We start from the raw sequence: 12,432 nt of genomic DNA on the forward strand, positions 1-12,432 counted from the left end.
AACTGACAATAATATCATGAGTCAGATGAGGATTTTGCGTGCTTTAGATTTGACTCACTGAAGAATGATCTGTGACAATGTTTGATTGTTTGTAGTGACCATAGAGTGCTTGAATGGAGCACTGCAGGCTGCAAAGGTACCAAAATATGGAGTTGGATGTTTTGGAGGAGGAAGTTTTTAAATGTATCGGAGCATTACTGCTTCGTCTGAAAAATCAACAAAAACCAAAACGCAATCCACAAGATGATCTTTCAAAAAGTCAAACATTGAATTACAATAAATAAAAACAGTTTTATAACAAAGTTCGCCAACAGCAGTAACAATGACCCAGCTAATGAATTCTCAATGCAATAAAAGCAACATATCTGCAAAAGGCCGACCCAGTTTGCACCACTTTTTCAATTGTCGTAGAAACCGATGCAATTAAAAGCATTTTTAGAGAAAGTAAATCATATTGTGCTTTTGTATATCATTGGATTAGCATACACTCTCCCAAGCATTATGTGCTATCTGGGAGACACTCAATAATAGATATTCATGAAGGCAAACAGGGCTAAATTGACAGTGATTGTTATTCTGCACCTCTATCAGACGTTATCCTTAGTGCTTCCTATAAGTAGATCAGCTTCCACATGTCTGTGCATGCAATATCACATTCTCATATGTTTAAATCCTTTAGTGATCGGGCCCAAAGTGTGTTGGTCGGAATTCTATAAAATGTAACCCCATTCTCTGTATTTAAAAGTGATGCACAAATCAAAGCATAGTGAACAAAGGTAAACAGTGTAAGCAGTGCAGCGGCCTAATGTCTCAGGTATTTGTTCTCTATTCTAGTTGCCTGCTTTCAACTGTGAGAGCAGGAGAGAGGCCAAAGTAATGAATCCTGTAAGCACGTGTGTGTGTGTGTGTGCGTGTATGTATTTGCTTGAATGCACATCAAGCATCCATTAGTCAGAGCAGGTTATTAGAGGTCAAGTACAGACCTGCCAGTCATCACAGTGTTCTCATTAGAGCTACACTAGTCTCACTGAGGCCAGCCATGCTTCACCAGCAGCACAGGGAAACATTATTGGATAAAATATTAATCACCCAGGATTTACTCCCCAAGGTTTGTACAAAAAAAAGTGAAATAGTGTACCAAAATTCAAAAGGACTTAGTCATTTGGTGTACATAAGAAATATACGAGTTAAACTGACCATGAGTTATTGGATTCAGGCACAACCATTAAGGGCCCTGCTTTCTGCGCGCATCACTTACCTTGAGCTTCTTGACATTGACACAGGGATCGTTGGAGAAACTTTCCGTATCTGCAATCTGAATGTCAGCTTTCTCCAGCTCATTAGTCAGATCATTCCTCACCTGAGAGGGCAGGAGGAGTGAGAGAAAGAAAGAAAGAAAAAGAGGAAAAGAGTGCATGAGCATGCTTGATGATTTACAACACAAGATTATGCAATAATTTAAGATCAATGGAAATTCATTGCTCCATCATTTTTATTTATGACCCAACACGCTTTGCAGATGCAGCTGTGCAGTCCCTCTTCCAACAGACTTAGACTTAGCGCTAATCTTCCTTATATCTACACTACATAAACAAAATTTATGGTGAGCAATTTAAATTATTGTAATGAGTTTATGCCCTTGTGACACGCAGACAGCGAGAGGGGAGATGGAACATCTGTAAGCGACAGCCTCCTGTGGTACTTTCTCTCTGCTGAAAAAAACTAACAAAAAAAAACCTTCCAGATGTATCTGCAGTGACATCTGGAGACAAAGACTGTAGCACATCTGGGGTTGGCCTTTTCAAAAGCAAGGAAATGGAGAAAGTCATTAAAGAATTCAACACACACATAAGTAAGTATTAACATAATGCCCTACTTTTAATTAGCAATTCCCCACTGATGGAAAACAAAACATATGGTGGAATTTTTTTTTACCTTTTGGAATTGTTTTTTATTTTGGAGGAGCAGTGGTTTGCGCTCTTGCCTCGAAATACCTGCCGGGTCTTTCTGTGTGGAGTTTGCATGTTCTCCCCATGCGTGCTTGTGTTTCCTCCGGTTTCCTCACACAGTCTAAGTGTGCACGTGTTTGCGTGTGTGTGATGCCATAAAAAGTGACTAAAAAGGCAAATGGTCAACCTTTTGATTCGCTTCCGTCTGTTCAATGAGGAGTTACAATTTTCATTCAGAGTGCATTTGACACGCTGATGTGCGTTTTGTTTTTTATGTAGCACAAGACAAGAAAGAACAAAATGCATGCTCATCTCAGCTGGTTATCTCAGGCTTGACAAAATATGGACGTGTGGTATTTGTAGAGTACTGTAGATGTATCTGCAGCAGTTGTAAGTCTGTTTTGATGTATTGATTCAGGGGAACGGTGGGTAATGTGATATGTGATCAGGGGACAAAGGAGGTTGGAGTAGGTAACCCCCTGCGATGGCAAGATTTAAGTGGTTTATCATACCGCTTGCACTTTGACACACACACACACACACACACACACACACACACACACACACACACACACACACACACACACACACACACACACACACACACACACACACACACACACACACACACACACACACACACACACACACAGAGTACTATGATTCATCCTGTCTTGTACCCTACTTTCTTGATTTTGGTGGTGAGCAAAGACGTAACCACAAGCGTAAGTAACAACATCAATGAGGCTGTTCCTGTTAGGAAAGGCAAGAGAATCTCATGGATAATGCATGACTTTTATAGCCAGCCGTTCATCCATTTACAAAACCCACTTTAGTGAAGGTAGGATCGTGGGAATATCACAGTGACCACTGGGTAAAAAGGGCAGGGTAGCACCTTGACAGGTTGGCAGGCTTTCAAATTGTATATTTTGGATTGTGAAACAAAGCCGTATTACCAAGAACCAAACGAAGCCGAGAAAAGGAAAACACACCAAGCTTGTCACTAATAATTACAGCATGAATGAATGGATGGATGTACATGTATGTTGATAAAAATGTTGGCATAAAACTACAGTAAGCCTTTATCAGTCTGCAGATTTGAATGGCGAACAATCCCTGCTGCACCATGAGAGTCCGGCTCCTTATATCCATTCATCCATCTTCTATACTGCTTTACACATCATGGTTGCAGGGGCCCTGGAGCTGAGCCAGCTAACGAAGAATGAAGGCAGGGCACAACTTCAACAATTTACCAGTCTATCACAGGGCAAACTCACACGCAGACTACCACACACACACTCACATTCACATCTATGGGCAATTAAAGCTCATTGGTTAACCCCACATCCATGTTTACAAGCGTTGCCACAGCTGGTCATTGCAACCTGCACTGTGTATTCTTTGTTTGTTTTTATTTTTTTTCGACTTTCTGCCCCAACTGGGACTCCAAGTCGGGTCCCCAGCACTCAAGGTCAACACTTAACCCGGCGCACCACCAGTGGGGACACAGTGGACAAAACTATAAGGCAGAAAGATGAATATTATCAGTGACACTTGTGTTTAGGGGGTCAATATTCATGTCAAGAAAAAGGTCTCTGTTTTTCTCACTGGGCCTCACTGACATACTCTTTCCTCTTTGGCCAAATTTTTCGGATGTCCTCCGGCTGTGCCCAAAGGCCATCAGCCTTCCACCCACACCCTAGAGCATGGCATTACAGACGTGTTGAGGCATCAGAGTGTGTGCGCTCAAATGTGCCTGCCAGACACAGTTGGCAGAAACAACGTTTAGCAACTAACAGATGAAGGCTCTGTGTGTTTGCCCTACATTCTTTTTGTGTGCCTTCATTGATACATATATTTATGTGGCCTAAATTGCTTGAACTACGTAAGGAGTTACTGCTTTGGAAAGTAATAAAATATCTATCAGTATATCTATATGGGAACATTCTTTCTTAAAGTTTCATGGCAGCTAAAACATTGATACTTGGATTATAGAGTGTTTTTCCCAAAGCAGTTTAATATTGGATTATCCATTCGGCCCAATCAAACAGTTGTTATCTGTTAGGGAAACCTTTCAAACTATTTCATGTATTGCTTACTTTCACTGGAGAAACAGAACTCAGAATTTCTGTAGCAGTAAGTCTATTACGACTGCTGTTTAAATCACTTATTGCAGGTGTTTTGTATTATCAAGCAAGGATGGTTGCCATCCAAAAATCAATGGCTCCAAACAACCCGAACTTTATTTCCCTCATGTAGGTTAACGTGTGATATCATAATCTCCCGCTCTGGTACCCCAGAGGGATCTCTAAATCACTCTGTACATCACTCAGTTCTGTACTAACATTCCCTCCAATGTACTGCTTGCTGAGCAGAAACAACAGGGAGGCCAGAGTGGATCAATACAACCAGGTTTTGCTCTTGAGTAACAATTGGCTTGGTGGTCAGGACAAGGTACAATGTCCTGTTGTGTTGAGTGTTCATCTAAAAGGCCTTGCTACTGCAATGCTAAAAAGAAGCTCGCCCTGAGAATGGGAAGGGTAGCAAGGTGTGTCTGGGTAAGTGCGACGCAACACCACACTCACACACACGTAACTTAATACTCTGGAAGGCTCACCTGAGGAATAGAACTCATGCCACCAAAGGATATTTTATTGGTTTTATTTTGTATTTCTTGCACTGAGACGGAAAAGGACAAATTTGTCTGTGTTCTGCTGGACTGGGTGTGTTAGATAGGGCGGGGAGAGATGGAGGGGACAGATGGCTTGAATGCGGGCAGGAGGGGGAAAAGTGAGCAGCTTTCCTGCCGAACAAAAACATCAACCATTGTTTGGGGCAGCCTGGGAATCCCCGGCAGCAAATAGAGAGGAGAAATAATCCTGCTGCACTTTGGGGCATGCATGCATGCACACACAAACACTGTGTGTAAGGACACGCTCACTCATCATTTACAAAATGAGAATCAGATGCAGTCAGATGTAAGTAATGTACTGGCATTTAGACAGCACAGCACCAATATGTATGTACAAATTGTGGTTTTTATGCAAAATTATGTTTTTTTTAAATGTATAAATAACACTAAATAAATTAAATAGAGATTAGATGGTCAGCTAAGGATACTGGGATATCTTGTCATTTTTTCTGTGATGGACATTACAGTAAATTCTGCTGACATAAATACACATGAGAGCGTTCTTTAAAATCTCTTCAAAACAGTTCACTACCGTAGGTATTTATGCTAAATGAGGGTTATCTGCAGAGGGCACAGGGTCATAAACTTGTATTGCCCTGAGGCAATGTAATGTGTTTGTTTAACTTGACTAGAAAAACACAGAGAACATTAAAAATAATAAGAGGAATTAAAAAGTTTCCTGCGATCATCATGGTATAAGATCGGATTCTCATCGAAGTCAAAAGTATAGGCAAACACATTGTGCTGAAGCAGGATGGCAACCAGAAATAAAGAGCAGCTGTTCTCGCAGGTCTCCACAATATTCAGGAGAACTTTTCCACTGTTACACTGCAGAGAATTGCTTTGGCTTGCCGTATTTTTATGACGGCCGGTTTGAAAGGCTCTCCTGGGGTCATTGCACAGTATCTTTATTGAGTTAAGGTCTGACCGCGCTGCAAATGTGCATTTTCTTTGAAGTCATTGCATGGTAGACTTATTGTCCTGCTGAATCAACACCTAACATCTTACATCAGAAGAAAGAAACTTTATTACTTCCTCTGTGGTTCCAAGCTTTGTCGATGAGCTGAATCGCACACTGATGGATAATCTTGCATGACACCATCAAACAAGCAGACTGTGGTGGTCAAACCTGAAACTAATCACACATCCTTTTAAGGCACATGAGTATGACTGTCTGTGTGTGTGTGTGTGTGTGTGTGTGTGTGTGTGTGTGTGTGTGTGTGTGTGTGTGTGTGTGTGTGTGTGTGTGTGTGTGTGTGTGTGTGTGTGTGTGTGTGTGTGTGTGTGTGTGTGTGTGTGTGTGTGTGTGTGTGTGTGTGTGTGTGTTTGTGTGTGCGTGCATGTTCTTTTTCATCACATAAACAAGAGTGCCAGCAGGTGTTTTTTATTATCCCATCTGTCTGAGGCTAACCTCACATCCATGATGTGACATGAACATTTTCATGCAATTTGGGTTTGACAGAAGTGGCAGAGTGAACACATCAGGCTGCCACAGTGAGCACAACATCGCCATGAAATCTCACAGTTCAGTTCAGACCACAATGCCAATCCAGCACTTAAACAAACAAGCGTGATAAATGGCTACACAGATATCTTTCCCTCACAGCTTTACATGTTCAGCACAATGGCATGAATGAGTAATTCTGGAGAGGAGATCACAAACATTTCACGGTTATAATGAATCGCGGTTGGTTGCTAAGACGAACTGACACAAGGATAACCACCGGGATGGTTTTAGATTGTAAGCAACATTTCTGTGAAAGGACAAGATAAATGGAGAGGAAGTGAAGCACAGGAGTTGCTGAGACAGTAAGTTCTGCTTGATTTATCAGCGATCATAGTGTAATTAAACATTCAAGCTCAGAGGGTTCCATGGAGAGGACAGAGCCTTAATCCTGTTCCCAGGCAGGTCTGTCATCCGACCGACTGACGGCCGTTGTTTGTCTGGCAATCTCAATAATGTTGATTGCTGTTGTTGTGTGTCTGTGTGTTTGTGTAGTGCGGATATAGGCATCTTCACACACGCAAATACCTTTACTCATTCTCCTCTCTCACTACAATAAACCACAAATTCTCCATTAAAGGAACATCAGTGTCCATCCATAAATAGGATTTGTGTGTGTGAGCGTTCAAGTGTGCTTGTGCGTGCGTTTGCGTGTGTGTGTGTGTGTGTTTCAGCTGTCCCTAAAAATAGAAGTGACGAGCTGGCTTCAGCTTACAGGTTATAGTCCTAGGGGACACCGTACTGTATGATGTGCGTGCGTGTGATGTGCATGCCACCAACTGAATCCTTAACAAGTATTACATAACATTAACCTTGGGAGCAGTCTCCCTGGGAAACAGCAGTGCAGATCAGTTGGTTGGGGAGAGTACGGCACAGAGAAAAAACACAAAAGCATGGGTGATGGAAACCCCAGCGCCACCGCTAGTATGCTCAGTATGCAGATGCCTCGGTGTCGACGTGTGGTGAGTAAATGCCGTACAACCCTGCCCTATGTTGAATTCCTTAATCCAAGTCAAGAACAATAATGCAGTTTCTTTTTCTTATTTAGTAGTTATTTCTGATCTAATTTAATATTGCTTATTTGTAGGATGTCATCAATGGGGGCCCGTGGTATCACCACTGGGTGCCCTTGAGCCTTGCCCCTAAACCAGTGGGTTCCCACAATTTCTTCAGAAAGGATTTCCTTTATTAGTGTGCGTGTGACAAAAAATGTGAGGATTTTCTTTTACCCCCAAGAGACACACGCCACAACAACAAAAAAACAGTTTTCCTCAAAAATGTAATATTAAGAAATTTTTGAGCACTCATATGTTTTAATCTATTGAAGTGTGGCTGGCGGCAGCATCTTGCCTCAACATATGAACCAGGGTTTGCCTCAGGTCCTTTGTGCGGAGTTTCCACATTATCCCTGTTCCCACAAGGTTTTGCTCCAGGTTTTTAACTTATCTTTCAGGATCTATACGTGAATTAGGTGTTGGCACGGGTATGCATGCAAGCGTGTGTGTGATTTTAAGTCTCTGTTCACACAGTATGTGTGTAGCCTGCCTTTACATAAGGGTGAGCTGCAACTACAGGGTCTTTAACTTCGTTTTTTATTTTGTATATGTTTTCTACTGTAGCCAATCTCAATAGTCCAACGGTATGTGTGTTTATAGGTGACTCTAAAAACGACCACAAAAAGTTTTAAACCTGCTGGCTAGTGGTGTTTTTCAGTGTGAGGTTTGCATGTTAATGACTGTAGTGATGATGTAACAAGGTTAGCATAGTCGGCCTTCAACAGACTGGCGGCTTGGCCAGAGTGAACCGGCTTGGAGCTTCATACTGTCGGAAATCGACTCCGATTCTTTGTGACCTGACTCTCGATCAATGAAGGGACTTCAAATGTATGGAGGGACGGATGTATGGAGAGATAGATGGATGATGATGACCAGATGTAGAGCACACAAAGGATTTTTTTGAGTGTTTTAACCAACTATTTGTTTGCATTTTTGTTATTGAAATTCAAGAAGTGAAAGTCAATGACTTTTCTACAAAAACAATTAATAATAACTGTGGATGTTCCTAACTAATTCCGAACTAGTATTAACAGAATACAGTATAATTAACGACTGAAGAATTAATATATATTGAAGGAATATTATGAACAGAAAAAATCATATCATGTACAGCAAGGACTTTTCAACGACACGTAGCTGTGTAAAGACCTATCTGTGTTGGAAATTAAAAAAATCAATCTAAACAAAATTTACTACTTGGCATCTCATTGGTGATTTGTTTTGCTATACATTGCTGTGTTATGAAAACTGTGCGATCTGAACTTGACAGAGGATTGCATGAATCATGAGGTATGGAAGTGATGCTTGCATATTTGTAAATCGGGATTAGAGGCCAATCTTGTGGCAGGTTGATTGAATCGAGCCGTCTGTCTTCCTCCCGTCCTAAGCCCCTCGGTGCTTTCAGGAGGGGAGCGATAAAGGGATTTGGACTCTCTGAGATTTGCAGTGAGACTTCTTATACACACCCCCACCCCTTCGCTGCTGAGCAGATTGTTTTTAACCAGCGCCCGCAGGCAAGATCTCACAATATGTTTCTCAAATTCACGCTTTCATTACCTCTAACATTTTCCTGCTGGTGATGTGAGTTTGTGTCATTATCCGAAGCTGTGATGAATTGGAATGTTCCATTACTGTTGAAGTCTCCCACAAGCTTAAATGTGTCCATCTCTCTTGCTCGCAATCAATTTTGTACTAAAACGTTTTAAACATATGCACATTTGAATACCTACTATTTGTGCTTTAAATGAAATAAGAAATGCGTCATGCAAACACAGGCATGTTCAATCTTTCTGAGCTGAAATATGAATTACAACTAATCCAAAATGTGCTCCTGCTTGAAGATTTGCTGTATTTCTCTCCTGCAATGAGAGTTAGCCCCAAATGCTGAGTCAACATTGATAGTAGTCTTCATATTTCCCTAAATTGCTTTTCCCAGCTCTTGAGCCTGCCTTCAGCTTTACAGGAGAGGAACATTAAACTGCAGTGCAGATGGAAACAGGTAAACATTAAAAGCACTTAATTGTCACAGTGTCCCAACCACTCAAAACTTCAGCTCCCAGCTTGAAAACAAAAGTTGCAATCATTTATATGATGCAACAATATTTTGATATTATGGGTTTTTCACTGTTTTTACACCCTTTGTCCATTTTTTTTCTTTCGAGGTGAGAGCTAATCCAGTAGTGGAATGCCAGTCTTTGAATGGGGTCGGGTACCAGGTGGAATTTACTGTCATTTCACAATGAAGATCGTAGTCTTGTTTATTACCCAAACACATGACAAGTAGGGGAAAGGTAAAAAGAGCTGCACAATGCCTTTCTCTTTTTTCCATCTCTGCGCAGCACCATCGAATAAGTGTGAATGTCAGATCAACACTTTAAGCAAATTACAGAAAAGGCTGCTGCACAACAACTGTCGTACACATGCATGAGGGAGGTGACATGTGTCCACAGTGTCAGCACCATCTTCATTTGTTGTTAATCTGAGGGACATTTTCAAAGATGATGACATGAAATTGGAACAATCATCTAAAAAAAAGAAAACAGTCATTCTTTCTTTTTTCTTTTTTTTCTTTTTTAATGAATTTGCTGAATCTTTCTCCAGGGCATTATTTTTTATTTTTATTTGGGGCAGCCATTCAATCACAATGCCTCTGCTTCATATTGAACTCAGTGGCTATATGTTGCAGAGTCCTCCAGTAAAATCCTTCTTCCATGCTTAAATGTATATTTATTTTTCTCATAATCGATGTAAAGAAAAAAAGAACACTCTTTATATTCCAGATTTCATGACAGCAAAATGTTAGCCTTCACCTTCACAGCATGTCCTTCTATAGGAAGAGACATGAGGGAAGGAAAGGCTGAAATGAATGATGTTATACTGACTTTAATTATTTTCTGCACGGCACAAACACTTGCAGAGAGTTATGCCAAAGACTTTTAAATAAATGTCTACTAAACATGATTCGCTGTTGGGACTGTGTGCAGTGAATCAATGTCATTAATTATTTATACATCAATTGACTGGCGTGAATTTTTAACTGCTCTGGCACACAGCTTTACATTTGTGGGGGATGTCCATATGTCAACAAAAATAAAATAAAAGTAAATGAGAAGGAAAGAACGAATGATTATTGGTGAAGTAATGATTCTGTTTGAATGAACAAGTTCAAATGTTGCATTTGGTTGATGAATCGGATGAACCAGATGTGGGTCAGCAGCAGTGAACAAAGATTATTAATAACATTGCCTTAATGAAAGGGAAACATGTATTTATGAAACAGTGACTCATAAAGATCTGTCCTGCTTTACCCTGATTTGACTCCCGTTTTGAAACACCACAGGTGTAATTAATAATGCATTACTCATGGGTCCCCACATGCCGCACTCACTGACAACCAAGCGGGAGGGAGACTGGCGACATGTTGTCCAATCTCAACCATCACGAAGACTTCTCGGAGCTGGTTTAATAAGAAGACGCATGAAACTAAAGTGTACGCTCATGCAAATAAATTGCTGTTTTAGTTTGCACCTGATCTACTAAGAAGACTATGAGTGACATCATATGCAAACAGGAGGATTCCAATAAGGTTTTTGTGCGCTTTAGGTCCTGTTAATACAAAAACTATCAGTTGGAAATGGTATTATTTCAGTTCTTGCACACTACTGGCACAAAATGAACTGTAATACTGTGGAGCTGGACGCGGTGGGAGATGATATTCAATATGAAAGATTACTATTCATGAAGACAAAGCTTGAGGTAAAAGAGAGAATATCTTACAACGAGGTCATCAAAAAAAAAGTCGTGGAGATCAAACTGGTTAAATGCTTCTCATCACAGTAACAGCTCTGCTCAAGTAGTTGATGAGGCTTTTTGTCTTTACTCTCGATGTTTCTATAGTATCAAGAGGAGTGCTTGAACTGCCTGGTTAACTTGGGTACTGGGACTAACACCCAGGCCGACAGTGGGAAACTCACATTCCCAAATAGATCGGCAACGATCTCACTCCTTTCTGGCAGTAGAGTAAATGGGATGATACTTTTCCATATGTACTATTTTACTGGTGCCTTGCTGTGTACAGATGAATTATGCTAATACTTGCTGACAAAGAGTGACACAGATGCAGTAATGTCACTATCACAATGTTCAACCTGCTTTTGGTTTTGAGGCACTTGTACCAGTTGGACAGAGTTTTAAAAGAATAGAGATTGAAATGATTAAACAAAATGAGACATAATTTCAATATGCTGTCTATGTATTTTGCTTCCTTACTATTATGTAGCCTTTTGAAGAGTAAGCATTAAATACTGACCTCTGAGAACCTCTGAACGTCTTGTGTGAGGGTCCCCACGCGGCTCCAGTTGTAGTAGTTGATTAACTTCACCACTGCAGGGTTCACAGCATTGTCTGAAGGGACGGTGCGGAAGAAATTGGGGTACTTTTTCTTATCGGCCAGAACTGGAGTTGTTGCTGCGAAGGACAGCTGTAGGGACAAAAGAAAGAAATGAGGTGAGTCCGATAATCATAAGTAATCCCGGAAAGAAACTCTCAGACTGTAGCACTCTTAAGTACTGTGTCAATGAACCTAAATCACTGGAAGAGAGAACTCAGGTCTGCCCTTGCTTTGGTCAGTGGCCTCTGTTAGTACAGGGATTAAACTGTGAAAATGAGGCAACGTGACAAATGAGCACAGACGCTCATTCATAGTCAAACGGTGCTACCAAATCAACCCTTTCAAATTACTTCAAATGTCACCAAAATGGCAGATTGAAAGTGTTACTGTAAAGAGCTCTGTAAATATTGGGGCGGAATTGATGACTCTTATATAGTTAACCTTTTAAGGTGGCTTTATACCGAGGTGCGTGTGTGTGTGTGTGTGTGTGTGTGTGTGTGTGTGTGTGTGTGTGTGTGTGTGTGTGTGTGTGTGTGGGAGGTGGGGTTGATGACAAGGGAAAACCAGCTTAGCAGTTTGATTCATCTCTGGTCTGGTAAGTTAAAAGCATTTCCGTTTCACACATGAAGGAACGTTGCATCAGATTCTTCGCGTGCACACACACACACACACACACACACACACACATGCACACAAAATATATATAACATATAACATACGCTGATTTCAGATACTAATTGCCTGTTTACAGTCGAAGCACATTTAGAGCACATCGCCTGTAAATCAATTCATGTCCACAAAGTATGCCAAACTCTGGAAAAGCTTTTCCGCAGTATTAACAA

At 40.9% G+C, this 12,432-nt stretch overlaps 1 protein-coding gene across 1 annotated transcript in view; it reads right to left on the bottom strand.

Moving 5' to 3' along the window:
* gabbr2 (gamma-aminobutyric acid (GABA) B receptor, 2) overlaps nucleotides 1-12,432 on the bottom strand; it is a 197,413-nt gene that overhangs the window by 75,426 nt on the left and 109,555 nt on the right. The window contains exons 3-4 of the mRNA XM_080485290.1: nucleotides 11,510-11,680; nucleotides 1,259-1,360 (exon numbers count right to left, since the gene is read on the bottom strand). Of these exons, the coding sequence (XP_080341416.1) occupies nucleotides 1,259-1,360; nucleotides 11,510-11,680 (273 nt within the window). The remainder of the gene's footprint in view (nucleotides 1-1,258; nucleotides 1,361-11,509; nucleotides 11,681-12,432) is intronic.

This window comes from Lipophrys pholis (genome assembly GCF_963383615.2).
Source record: "Lipophrys pholis genome assembly, chromosome: 17".
Taxonomy (NCBI): Eukaryota; Metazoa; Chordata; class Actinopteri; order Blenniiformes; family Blenniidae; genus Lipophrys; species Lipophrys pholis.